The 20,796-nt window shown below is 35.5% G+C and overlaps 1 protein-coding gene across 10 annotated transcripts in view; it reads right to left on the bottom strand.

The window, feature by feature from the left end:
• Positions 1-13,800, bottom strand: part of LOC102615643 (uncharacterized) — a 48,891-nt gene extending 35,091 nt beyond the window's left edge. For 2 of the 10 annotated variants that reach the window (XM_052431671.1, XM_052431672.1), the window contains exons 1-6: positions 13,281-13,757; positions 11,473-13,132; positions 9,617-11,080; positions 9,072-9,424; positions 4,312-6,029; positions 3,269-3,540 (exon numbers count right to left, since the gene is read on the bottom strand). In XM_052431671.1, the coding sequence (XP_052287631.1) occupies positions 3,269-3,540; positions 4,312-6,029; positions 9,072-9,424; positions 9,617-11,080; positions 11,473-13,132; positions 13,281-13,489 (5,676 nt within the window). In that variant the 5' untranslated portion in view covers positions 13,490-13,757. Of the gene's footprint in view, positions 1-282; positions 824-918; positions 1,057-1,130; positions 1,235-1,491; positions 1,655-3,098; positions 3,541-4,311; positions 6,030-9,071; positions 9,425-9,616; positions 11,081-11,472; positions 13,133-13,280 lie in introns of those variants that run through there. The other 8 variants (XM_052431666.1, XM_052431669.1, XR_008050793.1 and 5 more) reach the window with 8 other exon arrangements.
• Between the last annotated feature and the right edge of the window lie 6,996 nt (positions 13,801-20,796).

Raw genomic sequence — 20,796 nt, 5'->3', positions numbered from 1 at the left:
TTACATGAATATAACTTAACATTAGCTTACATATAATACAATAATATGATGTGTAATCAGTATTTAAAAAAAAAATTACTCTCATTTCCTCTCCCCGGTGTAATGTTCCGATGGTTGGGGTTAAATATAATAATCCTAATATAATAATCCGAACAAAAATAAAAAAGCTTTCAGATTTCTCAAGTTACATTGGCTTTCTTGACTTAACATTTGGGCAGTCAAATCCTTGCCTGAATCATCATCTGGATACAAATAAAATTTTCTTCAAAACAGACCACAATGTTGTGAGCATGCTCATTATCTTTTTGCAGCATCAATCAATAGATTATCAATTATACACAAAGTTTACTGCGTAAATAAACAATCCGCAAGTTACTAACATTGATAAGCAATTTACAGCTACAAAATTATATTTACAACTTGAAAAGAATCGATTGCATTGAAGGCAAGAGCAATCCATGTTCATATACTTTTTGATCAACCTAACGCCTCAACTCTCTGCCATCAGACTCTTAACTCCCTTTACCAGTAACCAAACCTACAGATAACTTACTTTGCTACAACATTAATCAATACACAGTTATCCACTACAACAAATTTTGGTAAAAATCTAGTCACCTGCCAGGAGCTGAATGGGAAAACCAAAAAACTGTGAAAACATTACTATTTCACAATGCTATTCAAAGGTGTTAGAAGGGTTGATGTTCCAAAAATTATATTTTCCAATCTGTTCCACCAGAGGCATATCAGACCTTTCCTTCATATTTGAAATTCAGTTTGTAATCATGTTGCAAAGATGCTAGAGTGTTTCTGCAAGGACCCTCTGTGAAAACGATGACATTGCAAAAAAGTTAGATCAGAGCCAAGATGTCCATTACATGAAGCATTTTATATCCCGGTAATCTCAAGATTGCTTACCTCCAAAAACGGTATGAAGATATTGAAGATCATCTGCAGAGCAAGCATCTATTAAAGCATAGACACCTGGTTTCAGAGCTTCATCTATCTCCCTGCCAATTGATTAAGAAGGAGGTCAGCTTTGTTGTTGCACAAGGTCTGTCATTTCATATCAACAAAAGAGAGAAATATTAACATCATGATAATGAAGATAAAAAGACACTTAATGGTACCTTTTGATGCCAGACTTAAGGGGACCACACCCTGAATAAATCCATATGTAATTGGATAAGAACTTGAAAGAATGCTGGCCAAAGACATCTTTTTGCTGTCTTAACTGAAAAATACATGGAACGAATTGTAAATTCAGTAATTCAGTGTCAATTGCTTCTTGTTTTCGAAATCAACATCACATTAATACCAAATAAAACTAGGCAGAACTTGACTGTCAAGAAGTAAGAAGGTGGAGGAACATAAGTAGCCTGTCCTCCTTGGCACCTTCTACATCCAACAAATGCCTATCCAAAATGGCAGCAGAGTAGCTTTGTTTAAAAATATATATATATATATATTTGCCAAAGCAACATCACTCACCTCTTCATAAATCCTTCGTAGAAAACAAGCACATTTTACACCCTCCTGTACTTTCCAAGAAAAATAACCTTTTCTGACCACCCAATCAGTATCCACTGTCTCCAAGCAATGAAGAAGAACACGTACAGATTCTTCAAGTAGAGCAATGCACCGCTCAGACTCACTGAAATTTACACAACAAATAAGAACAGTGTATAGTACCTAAATTTAGGAGAGGATGGGGGGGGAGAGGGGGGATTGGGGAGGGGGAAGACCCTGAAAGTTAAATAGAGACGTTACAAAGAATATGCAGGGCAACCAAGAATCAGAAAATCAACAATTTCAAAAAGGAGATTACCACATATTTGGTAAGACGTTTACCAGGAAAGATATTAAACTAGGAAACAGATGAATCCACAAAGAAAATGCAAATCTTTCAGTTCCACAATTGGCTAACCTAGTCTACCAAATGAAATAAAAAACTCGACACCCTTTGAAATCAAGCCAAACTATCACTTATAACATCATCCTTCCTACTAAGAACACCTTAAAGTCTTTTGGGCCTTGGATTTAGTCAAAACCTGTACAAAAAGAGTTCATTACAGGAAGTATCCAGTGTAGGTACCTTTTTCAATGCAGGAAAATGAAGAGACAAATAATCATTTGTTTATCAATTGTATAACAGAGCCAAGAATTTGTGGGGTTAGTCTGGGTTCTTGTGACTCCTTGCTTGCAAAAAACACATCTACTTTTCGGAAGGGAAAGAAGCTAAAACTCTTGGAAAGTATGCAGTCCTGGCTCTAATTTGAACTAAGGCAAGGTAGAAACAACCCATATTTTAAAAATAGAAGAGGGGAAGATATCAGTTGTATGTATTATGTAGGATAATTCGTCGTTTTACTTCACTTCGAACCTTGGTCTCAAAACAATTTTAGGATACATCTTTTTCTTTATTCAACTCAAGTAGGGATGATTCTGGGTTAATCTAATTTATTTTTTTCCTGGCACACGGCTGTTATACATCTTGGTTTTACACACAAGAAGATTTTATGTGAGTTCTTTTTCCCAATACTGTTTTACAGGGTTCTTTCAATCTTCTAGGTGAGCATCAGGTCCACAAATTTATCTTCTTTCTGTTGATCAATATAAATCCTTTAGTTTGTAAATGGGAAAAAGAAAAATGATTTTTTTTTTAAAAGAAAAGAGGTATTATAGTATCAGTGACTTGAAACCATTGCAGAGGTATAGGCCTTAGATAGAATTATGCAAGGGTATGGCCTTAGATATTAACTGGCAGCTTTGGTATCAAACAGACAATAGAAGCTAATACATAGATAGCACAAGAATGTTAAATGTATCCTCAGATAACCCACTGTTATAAATGCAGTTATTTTGCATACTGAAGGGCTTAATAAAGCTTGTAGAATCTCCTTGTTGCCACTCTTTTATAGCCTCTTGTGTTTTCCAAGTCTATATAATGAGGAATAACTGCTGATTTAACAAGATATTTTAGCCTAGTCCTCTTCTTTTCCCCACTTTTTGGTCGCGATAAACAGTATCTAACTCCTGACATTATGAAACACAATAACCTTGTAAAATATGGACTGAAATGAGGAGGCCGAACTTACCTTTTGTGATGCTTCAGAACGGTATATAGTAGCCTGCAGCATGCTGCAAACAGGTTTATCGAGAATTGTCGATCCACAGCAATGGAATTCTGGCTTGCCACAGTATCACTATTTTGGTCATCCGAAAACATTGCAGAATTGGATGGAACTGGAGCCTCTGAAATGCTAACCTGACGGATTTCTTGAAAAAGTGCCGCAGGAACACGTAAAGACTGCGCTACATGCCATGAATCCATCTGAAACAGAGCATGTTTTCCAGAAACTCTTGTCAGCACCTCAATGCACATAAGAATTACTGAACCTGGATCTGGAATATTTTCCCTCTCACAGCTAATTTGTTTCTCATAGAAAATTATTGGACTCTGCAAGTGCACAATAATGTTGAACAAAGCAGCGATCAAGTTCTGAATGTGCCTTTTTACCACATTTAGCCGTTTGCGACCTATAACACAAACAAATGGTCAAAACAAAAATGTATTGAACTATTGATTAATATACAAAAGAACTGATAAAAAGATGAAGAAAAATAAGAAAAAGGAAAAATTTTCAATTGCATCATTCCGGGCTGAGCAGCATTGAGCAAGTCAGACATGTACTTTCTTGTAGCTATTCAAACTCTACTTAAAAATTTTAATTACTTCACATTTGCATAACTAGAGATGACAAAGAACTTTATGAAAAGTCACAAAGAATAGAAATCACCACTTGGGTTTACAATGGCATCTGGTCTTTTTTTTTTTTTTTTTTGGGATGTCACATAAAATTCAATGCGCATTACATTATAACTTTTCTGTTACAACCTTTTGCATATACCTCTTTGTTGATGCAACTGTAGTAACTTCAGTAAACAGAGGGGTGGTAATGAATGTAATACTATTACTATCCTTTTTTTTTGGGGCCCCGAAAAGGTAGGCCCAAATATAATTTATAACCCCTCCCTCCCCCAGTCCCCCAGGAGGAATGTATTACTATTGTATCTAAAGTGAATGCATTAAGTCCTCTGCATTAAATGAGTTGAATTTTTTATGATAGATTTTACCATTTAACATTGTGAAATCTGTAAGCATAACTTCATGCAGCTTAAAATGATCTCTATCGAAAACTACTACCAGAAGCAGAATGGACTAATCAAAGATGCTTTAGATTATTTAATAAGATGAATCCATCTCTATATTAATCAATGATCTTGATATATGCGCTAATCTAACATTACCTTGAGCATATTCTATAATTAGATCCAAGCAGTCAATACCAGCTGCAACGGTTGAAGAAACCTTGCCACCATCTCCACTTCCAGTACTTATTTGGTATATCATTGTGTTGCCTTCCTGCACTCCCACTAGTGCTCTCTCTATAGCTTGTACTGCAGACAAAAGATGTAAATCTGATGGTTTCTGTATGAGCACTTTAAAAGACATCCTCAACCTTGATTTAAACTCATCCAGCCAGTGGGGCCCATGAGAAAGAGACACTTTGGATAAGCCTACACTCTCATCGAGTATCTTAGTGCTAGACTCTCTCTCATGCGATGCTAAAGTAGCTTTCTTACCCTGCAAATTTATGCACTTTCCTATTGCTCTTAAGTGCAACTCTATCAGCTCAGCATACATATTTCTAGTCAAGGTAGGATTAGTTAAGGGAAAGTGGCTTCCCAATTCTTCCAGATACCTAAGAACACCATCTAACCAAACAAATGTAAATGGCTGTGGCACCCCAACCGTGTCTGCCAACTGCAACAACAAGAATTTTGAAATGCCAACAGAAATAGGCAACAAGCTTGAAGCGAAGGGAGTCCCACTAATCTGCAGGTTTAGCCTCAAAATAGCAGAAGCCGCAACTAATAGCTGCCTCAGCAAATTCGCTGCTTCAGGATTAGCACCTTTCAGCAAGCCTCCCAAAAAATGCCTTTTTAAACATTGAAGCTCAATTAAATCACCCTCAGTCAGAGAATTGGCAGGACAGTTTACATCTTCCAACTGTGACTGGTTATTTCCAAGACCAGCAATTGCTGAGTCATCATCATCAATATCAAAAGATGCAGAGCAGGTCCTTGCTCCTAAAATTTGATGCTGTTTATCACTCATTCTCTCCATCTTAGAATTAGAGTTTTCAAATGAAACCTCCCCTGAACTTCCAGGTGGCTGATCATCCTCAACAACCAAAATGCGTAGAACAGTACCAATAAAATCAGAAAAAACATTAATACTAAGGTTGATTTTGGAGATATGTATGCTTTTCCACCATATTGATTTCACTTTATCACTCTTTTCTGCATTGATGTGATTGACAACAGATGCTAGGCCCCACAAAATCCCATTAAAGCAGGAAACTACAGAAGATAATTTATTCAAATTTACATCTTTCAGAAGAATTCCTGAATTTCCTTCGCAAAGGGCATTCTCTACTGACATAAGGATGCTTTGTGCCTGTTCCTCTAAATTCTCCAAGACAAACAAAATACATTTCCAAGCATCAACATCTTTGGAGGAATCCACACGCGAACTGCTTTCCTTTAAATTACTATTCCCACTTGCAACATCAGAACTGGACTGCTCTGTAAAATCCTTTGGAGAAAATATCAAAGAATTAAGTGCACGACTGAAGTGCAATTTGCTTAATGTCAGGAATATGTGGGATGTGAGATCCACCAATGAAAAGATCATATCTCTAATTTCATGAAAAAGATGGTCTGAAACTGCTTCTTGAAGTCCGATCACCAGGACCATTGACTTAAAAAGCCACAATACAAAATCTGAACCCTCAGAAAGCATCGGAATAAGTGATGATTGACTGCACTCTGTCTTATCTTCACAGGATGCCATAATTATATTTTTCAAGGTCCTCCGGCAGGACACAAACAATCTGAAGAGTTCGTAATATTTATTGGAGAACAATGAACCCTCACACTGTATTAAACATCCAACCACAATCCTGAGAAAGGGAAACATTCGTTAATAAAGATTCTGCATCTCATCACCAAAAACAAAGAGCTAGACTGAACACTGTGATAGACATTCATATGATATATTTTCTCATCCTGCAATAGACAATGCATAACACTAGATCTGAATTATTGAGATCATAACACTATCTTTACTTAGATATGTGAGTTAGGCTGTCCAGATTTATAGTTATCAGACTTCAGATTAGGCTTTCAACCATGTTTGAAAGCCCCTCTCGTGGTACTGTCATTTCTATTCAGGTACCACCAGAAATTTCCCTGATAAACCTAACCTACATCTTCAATTCACATGATGAAACTGCTGATGAAAGATATTTCTTCCTTTATTTATCTTCGAGGGAAAACCCCTTTGATCTGAATTCGTTAGTCTTTCTTTCTCATCAAACTAAACAAACTCTCAGCTTTACAAGGAATAGCTTAGCCATAGACAAAAATTACTAGGGCCAATCTAATATTAGGATGGGCAATCTTTTACAATTCAAGTCCCTAATTCTGACCATACGATTTTCAGACAAGCAATCATATCATCCCACCATCTTAAGTTGTCAAGATGGTAATACTTATGTTTGATCAAAAAAACTCATGTTAGGCGCAAATATAAAGGGCTAGGGACAATTTAGTAATTTTAGGGGCAGTGACAATTTAGTAATTTTATTAATTTGGGTTCGGCTATAAATAAAAGATTATGAAGTCATTTAGGGTTTATGTTGAGTTTTGTCTGGTATTAGGAACCATTAGGAGTTTTGGGAGAGATTGACCTACCTCTCGAATTGTAGGTCAGGATTGATTGTTTGTTTTCTTTTGATTTAATCAATAAAAGTCAGTCCTAATTTAGCCCTAAGTCCTATCAAAGTGGTATCAGAGCAAGAATCCTGAGATAATGGCAGCGAAGAAGGTGGACGCGCTTGAAGAAAAATTGGAAGCAGAGGTCAGATCACTCAAGGCTACAATTGATGAGCGATTCAACACCGTTCAACAACAATTTTCATCTCTTGAAGCCATGTTGTTGAAATTGACGGAACTCCACCTCAACCCTCCTCCGGCAGCATCAAGGGGCCATGGCGGTGTGGCAGGAGAAGGATCTGGGGTTACGGAACCCGTGGTAGGCGACGGCGCAGAAATCGGAGTGACCGGGCTAGGTGACTCGGGGGCGTTTGGGGGTGAGGCACAACCTGGACAGGCTGAATTTGGGCCCGAGCAGGGAGGATTTGGGTCTGAACAGGTTGGATTTGGGGGCGGTAGGCCAGGAGGAGGGATTTCTGGTGAGAAAGGGAGCGGCTATGGCCGAAATACGGCTTGGCAAGGGAATCCAGCCCACTATGGTCCTGGGCAAGGAGAATTTTGGGCTGGATCTTCAGGATTTGCAGACACTGGAGTAGATTGGGGAGGTTGGAGACCTCCGATGGCACGAAATTGGGCGGGTCAAACTCAATTTGGAGTAGATTCTAGGGTAAGGAAACTGAAAATGCATATTTTTGAAGGCGAGGATGCCTATGGATGGGTGTATAGGGCAAAGCGCTATTTCGCCATTAATGGACTCTCAGAAAGGGAAAAATTGATGGCGGCGGCGTTATGCTTGGAGGGAAAGGCCCTTGCGTGGTTTCAATGGCGAGAACAACGACAACCAATGAGGTCGTGGGGTGAATTTAAGGATCGGCCGTTGGAGAGGTTTCAGGCCACTCAAGAGGGAGATTTGCATGAACAGTTTTTTGTTCTGACCCAGGAGAGAACGGTTATGGAGTATAGGGAGAAGTTTGAGTTGTTATCAGGGCGTCTAGGGGGGCTTCCAGAGGCGGTGTTGGAAGGGAATTTTATGAAGGGACTGAAGCTAGAAATCCGAGCCTCGCTACGCTTGCTAAGGCCAAGAGGGTTAGGGGAGTCAATGGAGTTGGCACAGATGATTGAGGATAAGAACACAATAGAACGGATTAATAAGAGCAGTTCAGTCGATTTTTCATATCGAAATAGCACACCATTGGTAGGATAGAAAACTCAGACCTTGGGGTTTCAGCGAGAGTTCCAAAATACACCATCGAGAGGCCAGAAAATGCAAATGATGGGTTTACAAAGAGATTCCCAAAGGGATCGGGTTAGTGGGGCACGACTAGGGGTGACTTTCAAACGCCTCACAGAGACAGAGATTCAGGATAAGAGGGCGAAGGGGTGTGTTTTCGATGCGATGAAAAATTTTCACCAGGGCATCGATGTAAGGATAAATCACTACAAGTCCTGACTGTGTGTGACGAGGAAGAAGGCGAGGAAGAAGAGGCAGCAGTTTCCTAGATTTCACCTTGAGGACAAGGTGTCTTTTTGGGAGGGGAGTAATGTTAGATCAATAAAACTCATGTTAGGCGCAAATATAAAGGGCTAGGGACAATTTAGTAATTTTAGGGGCAGTGACAGTTTAGTAATTTTATTAATTTGGGTTCAGCTATAAATAAAAGATTATGAAGTCATTTAGGGTTTATGTTGAGTTTTGTCTGGTATTAGGAACCATTAGGAGTTTTGGGAGAGATTGACCTACCTCTCGAATTGTATGTCAGGATTGATTGTTTGTTTTCTTTAGATTTAATCAATAAAAGTCAGCCCTAATTTAGCCCTAAGTCCTATCAACTTCATTGTCTTCCAGCCTAGCAGGTTTCCAATATAGTATATACACACAATTGTACACATGTCAGTAACTCTCACAAAGTAGCTGTGCCTGAAATCTGTAAAATGTTGAAGCGTACAAATTAAGGTTTTACTGTTTCTGTAAACAGTTGTTTGATACACAAAATTCAGAGAAACAACTGCAGCAAGCAAATATTAACTACCATCATTGTCATTGTATCTTGACTTTTCAGTAGTAGCTATTTGACCATATTATCACTTATTCTTTTAGTGGATTTGTAAATTTATTAAGTATGCATTAATAGGCCTACAATCTAGCAGCTGAAAAGAAAATAAAATTACATAAATTTAAGCATCACAGCATCACAAGATTGACTGTGACTGCAAGAGATAGAGTTCACCTTTCAAGGTTGAGTATATAGGTTGCATAAAGCGAGAACGATCTTGAGTTCAAATAACCTTTTGGCATCCAACACAAAAGATTAAGCAAACTATGAAAGGCCTTTTGTTCCTTGCAAAATCTTGTAGGTAGCTCATCAAATGACGGTGAAGATTTTGCCAGTGGAAACGATTCACTTGCAACATGTTTGTTGCCTGAAACAACCCGTAATGACTCTTCAAGATCATTCAAAACCTTTGTCCAATTAGGTGATGAACTGAAATCGACATCCCCAACTGTAAAATCTTTAAACAACGATACTGCTGACTTCTCCAATATATGGCAAAACCTTGATGCCATATGCCTGCGAACAAACTAGTAAAAGAGTCAGTGTGAACATCCTGTAATATAATATTTCCATGCAAATCTCATAGATCAGCGATACGAATAATTGTTTATAAACATGTTTAAGTCTGTGTGAGTGTATGTTCTTTGTGTATGTACGTTTATAACATAAACAATGTATGTGCAAGGGAGAAGATAATGTAATATACAAGAAATCCTTACTTTATGTTCGTACAGAAAGGAATCACCAAGAAGTTCAGATGAGATTTGATGCACGGTAATTTTCTTCAAACAACCAGCTTCTCTTACATGCTTTTCAACACAGGGCAAGTTGCTTGCCATGCAAGGGAGAGCAGTACGAATTAGAAGTGAAAGGAAAATCTTCAACGTTTTAGAAGCAGCATGAGTGCACCAAATATCAATATTTTGGCTAACAATCCACCAAATTGCAATGGGAAATGACTTCTCATCCACCGTACAAATGCCTAAAGTCCATTCTTTATTTCCATGCACTTCTTCGGCATATTCATCCTCAGAAGATGCATCAGTGGTACTGGAGATTGCCAGCTGCTCATTGGTAACCACGGAGACATATCCCATCATGAAATCAGCAAGACCTGCAGCCTCTTGATTTAGAAATGAGAGGCGCTTTCTATATTTTTTACATTTTTTCTGATACTGGGACAATTTAACATCATCAAGTATACTAATTCGGCCCACATTTTCATTTTTTTGCAGTAAATACTCCAGAGACCTTATTTGCTTGCTCAGATCAACAAGCCTCTGAAGAGCCATAGCGTGTAATAAATAAATTAGTATGCAACAATTTGCAACATTGTCCTTGAGGTAAATGTCCGAAACAAATTTAATAACATCGACAAGAGAAACTGAAGGTTGGACAATCCAAGAAAAATAGCCCTCAGTAGTCCAATCAGTCTTCTCCAACCAATCCCTTCCACAGTATTTCGTACAGGAATCTCCCATTGCTGCTGATATCTTCTTTGCTGTATCTGGCGGCATGAAGCTAATTACTTGTCTATATAAGCTTCGGCTGGACATGTACAGCCGAAAGAAGAACACAAAGATCCATTGAGTGGACAAACCATTTTTATTCCCAGCCACCCCATTTTTGAAAGTTTGTCCTGTGACAGAAAAAAGGAACTCATTTACACTGACTGGCTGCAGCTGTACCAGACTACTAATGCAAGGACGAACTATGCTCATGAGGTCCTTTATAGAAAACCCAAGAAGATTACTGTTCCCCATAGTGACAATCAGTGAATCTAGTACTAGTGCATACAATTCAGACAAATATCTTCCCAAGAGTTCTGCTTGCAGATCAAAACCCATAATGCCATTATCTCTTGCTTTCAATTTCTTGAATTCTTTTCTATCAGTTACTGCACAATTTCTTTTCATCCATTCCATGGATTCCGATATGTCTGCAATTAATTGTCGAATACATCCACTTGCTTGCCCTTCTGGTATGGATTTAATAGCATTTTGAATGGATAACCTGAAGTCTTGTGAGCACAATAGCACCCCCACTGATTTTGCATAAGCTTCAGAAGGGATGGAATTCATGAAACACAGAAATCTGGCCTGATCAATTTCACCATCACTGTCACTGTTGAGTGATATTAAAAGCCTCATTGCTTTGCACAGAGAAAAAATAATAATATTCACCTACATTGGTTTGAAATTGTTAGAATAGTGCATGGAAATCAACTTCTAGAAGTAAACATCAGTCAAATCAAATTTTCAAGGACAAAAACACTACAGATGTCAAATGGAGGGAATGACACGGCTTAGCAGAACAGAAATAACTTAATACTCTTTCATCAGAAATATAAAGGTTTTCATAACAAGCCATCCCACTCAAGCACCACAGTATGCAATCTGTAAAAACTAGGAATATACAATCTATAATAATTAGGAAGGATATGGACATTGATTGCAAAAGAAATATTAGTATTACAGAATCTGTAAGTAATCCATATGTCACCGAGCTTACCCACCTAGTATAGATGACTAAAAGCATATCCGTGTAAATATGGATGCAATGCAATTGTACTAACCTGGCGAAGTTCACTATAAAGATTAACCAGCCGGCATCCAACATCAAGTGTCTGAGTGATTAATGCATGTTGATCTGGTGCATCCACAAAAGAAAGCCCAATCCCCAAGAAAGCAAGCATCATTAGCCATAAAGTTACCAAATCATGCCCAAAAACCTCATATTCAATATCTAAAAGATTGCCTACAGCAACTAAGAGCTCCTTGGCTAAATAAGTAAACATCTCCTTCGGCATCCCATCATTCATGTCACAAGTTGACAACTGAGGTAACTTGGAAGCCAATGACATAATTGTATCATGAACCTTCTTTAAGAAATTAAGGCAAGCTCCTTCAGAGGTATCCTCTGTTCTTACATAAACTCTTTCACACATAAAGCTAGCAAGTAAACTATTAACGGACTTGAGTGTGCAATGAGCATCCACCAAGATGGGCCCCTCCACTATTTTAGGTTGAACATATCCATTTATCTCAGCCAGAAGAGGCTCCATAATCTGTACAAAAAATTCAAAAAGTGATTTTCGAGCTTCTGAATTCAAATTATTTGAGGTATAACTCTGTTCTGGAAGTGCATTACTTCTACTATATGTATCTTCAGAGACAAGACCTGATAAATCTTTTTCCCACTGGCTTGAAGCTCCAAGTTTCCTGATCTTCTTGGTACCTTCAGAAATAACTGAAGCGCCTTTTAGCCTTTTTACTTGATCAACAAGCAAGTGAAATAGATTTCCTATACCATTCAACACCGACACCTTCTTTGCAACCATAATGCTTTCTAGTTTATCAAATAAATGTCTATGATAACTCTTAACAACAGTTTTTGAACCACTCAATTTTCCATCATTGGACGCAAGATAGTTTTCTACATTGCGTAAGCCCAGAAATCCATCAATATGGGTTGGATGAAACAACCCGTTACACATAACTTCTTCAACCAACTTTAGTAAGCTTCTTGTTGGACCAGGATTACTGTTGTCAACCTGAAAATGCAGGAGAGCCAACAAGTGGAGCAGCGGCTCAAGAAGTTTATCCACAAATTCACGAAATCCATTTTTCCGAGTTGGGTGGACCCTCAAGAACCTGGAAAATGGCTCGAGCACCAAGCAAGAGAACTGCAGGACAAAAGCACCCACATTGCATCCACCAAGATTCTGATCATAAAGTTTCATAACAATTTCAAGCACTGGATCAACGGTGGAAACCCACAAATCTAAATTTTCATTCAACAAGCTGCCCGATGATGAGAATACCAAAGAAACACAATCAGGAACAGTATTAAACAATTCAAATCCTTCACCAACAAATAATGACTCCTTTGAACACAAAGACTTCTCGTCCAGCAAAGACAATATATTTCTTGCAATACAACTGACAGCTCGCAAGAGGTTCCGTGAGAAACTCAAGGAAACACGCCGTTTCATAGACTCCTTCAAACAGAACTTGAAAATCACCCAGCACCTAAAGTCCAAGCATGCCTCAGCAAGCCCAGACTGCGCTCCCCCTCCATTAGCTTTAACTTTCTTTTCAGCGGAAACCAATAATGACTGAATCCAATCACTAAGAAAAACTATTAATCGTGATGTTTTCACTGTTTCATGTTCCTCATCAGCATCACCACCTACTCCTCTCAAATTCACAAAGTTAAACGCTAGTTCCACCTTTCTGCATTCAATAATTATTTCACTAGTCAAAAAATAAAAATCTTAATGCTCCCACTCATAGCAGTAAATAAACCCAAAGTCAATAAGTGAAAGGATTAAAAAAAAAAGAAAAAGGAAAAGGCAGTCAATTAGAAGAAAAAGAAACTAACTTTTGAAGGTCAATTTCTTTGTTCTGGATTGATAGAACCAGCTTCAAGTTCTTCCACGGGCCACTTTCTTCGAGCTTCTGGTCCGGTTCAACTTTTGTTGATTCGTTATCCGATAAACTGATACGGTGCCGTTTGGCTGGTGGTTTCTGATTCTCTTCGACGCTTTTTAGCTTCCTTCTCTTCTTATTTTTTGTTGATAAATCAGCCATTTGTTTGCGAATTTTAGTTTTCGCTTCTGACAAATTTAAGAAAGGGTTTTTGTAAAGGGTGCTGCAACTAAAACATGGCTATAACCAAGATAATAAAAACAGTTGAAGGTAAAGACGGAAGCAAATTTTTTTCCACTAGAGCTAGAAAATATTCTCACAAAGACAATCGGCTGCAATGCACGGAGCTTCGACGGCAGCGCGGCAAACTTCTTTGCTTAGGAATGACCGGGGAACGGGAGCGGCGCGCTTGGGTTTTGTACTGGGTTTTGTATTCTGCATTTTGTATGAAATAAAAGTCATGTCATACTAAAACTCTCATCATTTACGTCTTGTCGTTTATATGAATAATTAATAAACGACATGTCAAATTACTTTAACTCCAAAGTAAAATCTGAATTTATTTAGGACAAGTCATTCAGACCTAGCAAACAAATACGACATATAATCTTTGTAGTGGGTTAAGAAACGATTTGTCATACTTATTTAGATCAATTGACTTCAACCCGTTCCAACCCAAGAAAACGACACCGTTTAGTTATTTCTTTTCCCTCTCTCTCTTTTTTTTTTTAACCATTAAAAACACAAGGGTAGAATATCGTTCTTTTATTGAAGTGGCTTGAAATGGAATTTAGGTGGGATAAGCGTCATTGGTCTTGAAAATATACTAAAAAAAAATAACATTTTTACTCTTTGACAATTCCAGTTTCTTTGTGTTTTAACATTTTTTACCTCTGCATTAAACAATTTTGTGCTTGTAAGTAATATTACACTATTAACCTTGGTTAGTAACAAAGCCTTATGCAATAATACCTCTTCAAAGTTGGAGCATCTAACATTGGCTGGCTCATCATGCCATGTTAGCAGCATGTCCGTAGATTATCTCCAACATGACAATGAATGACATCTCATATAAAACAGTAATAAGGGCCTCTTGGACACTGCCTTATGGTACTTGTTTTCATTTTTGTTTTTCAAATTTTATGATACATATTCGGTGGTTATTTTCAGATATATATTGTGGAACACTGAAAACTAGACTTGGCAAAATCCGGGTCCGGTCCGGGTTTTGGTGTTGCCCGGGACCGGACCGGATGAGAGAAATGCAAGCCCGGACCCGGGTTAAAACCCGGTTTTTCCGGGTGCAGTCCGGGCTTGAGCCCGGCACCTTCCGGGTCCGGGTTTTGATCCGGGTTTTTAAAACCCGCATGTGATAACTTCAATTTTTTTTCAATTTTTTTCTTTAATTTTTTTTTTCATTTCTCTAACAATGTAAATTTTAGAAAAGAAAATAATCAAATAAACTCATTCAATCTCAAACTTTAAAAAAGAAAATAGTCAAATACAAATATATAACACATTAACAATGCAAATTTTGCACAAATGATAAATAAAAATTATTTCAATCTACTTTCTAATACCTAAATTCATCTAATTTCTAACTTAAACTCATTCAATCTATATATAAAATAAATAAATTAAATTCAACAACACAATAAATTTAAATAACATCTAACATATCATAAATTCATAATTATATATTTATATATAATATATTTATTTTTTAAATTTATTAAAAAACCGGGTCCGGTCCGGGTTCCGGGTTTTTTGTGTTGAACCCGGACCCGGGCCCGGAAATGTCCGGGTTTGAGAATTTCAAACCCGGATCCGGTTTTTATATGCATGCGGTCCGGGTTTTGCCCGGACCGGATTGGCCGGGTCCGGGCCGGGTCCGGTCCGGGCGGGCTTTTTTGACACCCCTACTGAAAACAGGATAATAAATTAGAAAACAAGTCAAATATATTTGGCTATTCAACAAAACAAACTATAAAATTTATGAAACAAATTCAACAAATTTTCCAATATGAACAAATTTGTACTTTTATCTCGTTATTTCCTTCTCTCACCACCGGCATTTTCATCTTCATCTTCCCCTCGTATTTCTCTCTACTTTCTCCTAAGTCTCTTATCCGTTATTCATCTTTCATCCTCATCTTCCATTCTCTGACCAAATTTTCCGATTTTCCTTTTTTTAATTTTTATTAAGGAGATTAAGAAAATATATCTTATATTATTTTTGTTATATTAACTTTTAAGTTACAATGATTTATCTTTCATATAAGTTTTTTGAGAAAGAAGATTTTTTTTTCTCACGTAGCTGTCTCTAGTCCTCTTACGAAACTTTCATTATTGGCTTTGGCCATACACTTCACATCTTTCTTGCGAGTAATAATTATTTCTAAAAATAATACTACTGAACACATATACTCAATATTTTATTATTTTTAATTGACTACGGAATGCATATTAATATTTTTATTTTTAAATACAGGATATATAAAATAATATTAAATGCATACTAAAATTCAAAATACTATCTTTATTTTTATTTTTGTATTATGAAAATACCAATTGAAAAACAATATTCCAGTCCAGAAAAACACAAGTTGTAGTCCACTTCAACAGAAGCCCAATTGACCACAGATAACAGACTTTAGCTCAAATCACTCAAATTTCTGCGCAATTACAAAGCCACCTCATTTCACCAAGCTTCCCACGCCTCCGTCACATTTCAAAACAAAATCGACCAAAATTCCAACAAATTGACAATTCCACTTCAAAATTCCATCAAATTCATTGCATTTTCCATCCAAATTTCAACAACGTAAAGTTCCTTGTCTTCTAGCCCCAATTCCAGACCCATAACAGCCGCAACCAGCCCAAAATCTAGTCTACGCAAGAAAAAGCCCCGCAAACCAACGACAGCAAAAGTTTAGCCCAAATAGGTCAATTTCCAGCTTAATTCACCAATCAGCAAAGCCAGCAGCCAGCTCATTTTAGCAAGTAGTTTCCAATTATTAACAAAATCTTCGAGAAATCAGCAAGCTGATACCAAAATTCAGGTAAGGATGCGTTTGGAATTGAGGTACTGTAACTTTTAAGTTACAGCTGTTGTCAAAAAAAAATTATAATTATGAAACAAATGTTAATAATATATAGGGATATTATCATTTTCCCACCAAATGTATTCTGACACATCATGTCAGTACCACGGTTTGGTAAAACTATCAATTTACCACCAAACATTTAAACTGTTAGCATTTTCCCACAATTCCGTTAAAACTCAGTTAATATGTAACGAAAAATTCCTAAAGGGTCAATTTTACCCCTGGAGCATAAAAGACCATGTAATTAACCTTTTATGAATTTTGTAATTAAATCATCATTTATTGTTCTTCCTTCTTAAAGGACAAAAATTACCTTTTATGAATTTTGTAAAATTGACCTTGTGGTATTAGGTAATTCATAAATTGATTTAATTTATTTAATTTTTAAAGGGCAAATTTATTTATTTAATTTTTTGTGTAAAATTATTATCATCATATCAAAGATTAAATTGCTTCTTTTGCACATTCTTTTTTTTTTTTTTTTGCCCTTTCATAAATTGAGTTTTAGTAGTAGAATAAATTGTCTTTAGCTCGTCAATTTAATAAATAAATTTGTCCTTTAAAAATTAAATAAATTAAATCAATTTATGAAGTACCTAGCACCACACGGTCAATTTTACAAAATTTATAAATGGTAATTTTTGTCCTTTAAGAAGGAAGAACAACAAATGATGATTTAATTAAAAAATTCATAAAAGGTTAATTACATAGTCTTTTACGCTCCAGGGGTAAAATTGACCTTTTATAAATTTTCTATTACATATTAACTGAGTTTTAACGGAATGGTGGGAAAATGCTAACAGTTTAAACGTTTTGTGGTAAATTGATAGTTTTACCAAACCATGGTACTAACATGATGTGTCAGAATACCTTTGGTGGAAAAATGATAATATCCCTAATATATATTAAATATAAATTTTAAATAATAATTTTGATAAAATTATTAAAGATATAATAAATTTTGTATTATACAAGTGAAAATTCATATCAACATAGTTTAAAAGCTACAGCAGCTAGGGTTTATCAAACACTTTAGTGCTGTAGCTTTTAAACTACAGCTGCCCAACCTCAATCTCAAACGCACCCTAAATCTTTTCTTCATCAAATTCATTGAATTTCCATGTCAGTTACAACATTATCGAGTTTCTTGTCATGTTGTTTGTTTTCACTGGATTTTCGCAAGTATTTGATTTAACAGTGGTTCTCACCGGATCTAGCTCAAACCCGATTCAAATAAATAAATTTATATTAACAGGGAGATTGGGCTAATAAGGGTTTAAGTGTGTTTTTCTATATTTGAAGTAAGTGGTTGAGATGGTCTGAATAGTGAATTGAGGTGGTCATATGAGAGAATAATGTTGAGAGTTGATATAAGAAGCTCAAGTGCTCAAGAATAACCCAAATGAACCTAGGATAGTCAATATACCTAAGGTGGTTTAGATGAGCTTACATACTAAATATGAATTGGGCATCAAAATCTTCATAACAGGTAAAAATAAGCATAAAAATAAATGAACATAAGATTTTACATTGTTCGATCCTTTGACCTACATCAATGGGAATAACCTCATCTCCAATCTATTATAAATGAAGTATTACATGATTTTCATTATAATATAAATAAAACCTTATTAAGGCCTATTCATGATGAATGATAACATGATGGAAATATATGGTTTTTTTTTCTAAAAGAAGAATAAGGATAAAACTCTCTTGGAATATGAGGTGGTTAAGATATTCTATTAAGTTATTAAAAATAGAAGAAATCCTGAAAATGGTGTAAGAGACGGATGAAACAGCCCAAAGATCTCAAGAGATTTGGAGAGAGCAAAAAAAAGAAAAAGGATATTATAGAGATTTTACTCAATTGAGCTTGTTAGTTAAAACTACAAGTGGTGTTTATTAGGTGAACCCTTGTCCACATGGTGCTTATTGATTGGGCAATTCCGTTGTCTCTATAAAGATAGTTTTAGAGATAGTGAGGTGTTCTCTGATAATTGGTTACCTATGTAGATTTGATTCCTTTTTCTAAGGATAAAAGATAAAGAATTATTACTCAATGATGTTGACATTTAGTGAGTACACGAGAGACCTAAATATCTCTTAATTTATTCTGGCTTTGCCCTTTTGAGTGAGGTAAATTTATTAAAGTTACACTCATTTCTGATTGGCTCACGTGGGGCAGTCGAGGTGTCACTTTACCAATTAAGTTTTCCTTTATTATTCATTTCAAAGTCTCATATTGTTATTGGGTCATAAATAATCTTCCAAATCTATCCCAAAACTAGGGATGACAAAGTTTGGATCCGAATACGTATTGATATTTTTATATTCGAATCCGCATAAATTAAAATTCTATAATTTAAAATATAATTTAAAGTTCAATAATTTATTTGATAATATCAAATAAAATTCAATCACAATTTAACAATAAAAAATTTAATACCTAAAATAACATATAACATCATAAATTCACAAATAAAAATACCATAACATAAATCAAACATCAAGAACGACATAAAATCTAAGTTTAACATAACAAATCCACAAATAAAATTATAAAAACACTACAAATCCACATAAAATAATGTGGATCCCAATATATTTTTCAACTTAATTTAGCTTATATATTTTTTAATTAATCTTATTATTTTTTTTTCATTTAGTTTATATACTTTTTCATTTAATTTTAATTTAATAAATAATTTAATTAAAAAATAATGCGGATCTAGATATTCATTTTTCACACATATTCTAAGTTTTAGCATCTAGATATGCATTTTTTCATGTGCAAATTTGAATTTTTTCGGATCTTTCCAAATCTAGGCCAAGCCCAGATTTTTTTGTCATCCCTACCTAAAATATTGTTCTTTTTTTTTTTTGGTATTTTTCTTGATCCGACCTTTGTAATTAAAGAGTAAATTCTCAAGTAATAATCCATACTAATTCAAGCTTGCACTTAATTTTTTTGTTTTTATTTCTATTCTCTCTAAAATAGAAAGAGACGAAAAAAAAAGTACACAAGGAAGTAGTCGATAATCACATACTATTTAATTAATAAAGATTAATTCACAAATATTTTAAAATTTTTTATATTAAACACTTGTTTCATTTTATTTTTTTATTTTTTTGTTTAAGGGCTTAGTTAAGTAGTATTTAAGCATTTTTATTTGGCTAGCCATTCGAGTTCGAATATAAATTATGACATATCTAATATATTGTGGTGACCCTTTTCCTATTTATAATTTTTAAAGTACAATAATGCAACTGATTTTCAACATTTGAGTTTTAATTTGAATATGTGACAACTTATTTGTAACTAACACATTATACTAAACTTTAATAGCCAACATAATATAGCTAATAATTAATTTATTTGAACCATGATGTGAATAATTAATCACATCAATTGAGCTCAAATTAGAATTCAAACACGAAAATTCTAGCATTATTTAATATGGTATTAACTAACTCTATTAATCTAAGACGGCTCCTTTTAGTAGAGTCAAGTCTTAGCATACATATCCATTCGGGCAAACTTGGCATTTGGACAAGTGCAGGCTGCTAGTTCATGCCATTAGTAGTTGGAGTCTCCATTTGAAAATGGAGACTTAAATTTCCTTTTAATTGTGTGGAGATAATTTTTTCCTTTATGAAACATGAATTATGAATGGCAAAAAGTGGGATAGAAAAGGGTTTTTTCAAGTTCAGGCCTAAACCCATTAGAGAACAAGTACTAGGACTGGGTGTATCGCGGGCCTAGACCGAACTTGGACAAGACTTGGGCTTTCACTTATTTTTTTTAATTATTTTTAATTATTATAAATTTAAAATGAGTTAATAATTAATAAGTTATTATAATAAATAATGAATTAAAAAAATAAAATATTATAAAATAAAATAAATAAAAATTAAAAATATTAAATTTTTTAATATTAAATTTTTTAATTTAAACATTCTCTTAATTAATTAGCATTTAATGTAAAACAGCCACATGAATTATCTGAATGTAAATATAAAACTGCTAGCAGACGTAGTTACAACTTAACACATTCATTAAGCCGTTCATTTGATTTGTGGACGACTATCACTGATAAATCTTTTGAAGCATTCCTAACCGTACACGTGTCACAGCAGACATTTATGACCCTCTGCAAAGATGCCCTGCAATCCCCTGCATTATTGTCGTTGTCCTTTTATACGCGCTCAAGTCCCCAAGCACAGTTCAAATAATTATGGCCACGTCAGCACGCACTGGACTATTTGAATCAGAAAAACTCACCTACTGAAAGCTTCCCCCACGTGGCCCCACAACTACCATCATCTCATTCCCGTGATGCAGTCCGTCATCCGTACGACACT

This window comes from Citrus sinensis, chromosome 8 (assembly GCF_022201045.2).
Source record: "Citrus sinensis cultivar Valencia sweet orange chromosome 8, DVS_A1.0, whole genome shotgun sequence".
NCBI classification, from domain to species: Eukaryota; Viridiplantae; Streptophyta; class Magnoliopsida; order Sapindales; family Rutaceae; genus Citrus; species Citrus sinensis.
The sequence above is the reverse complement of the archived record's forward strand: the minus strand, read 5'-3'. Positions and strand labels throughout refer to the sequence as shown.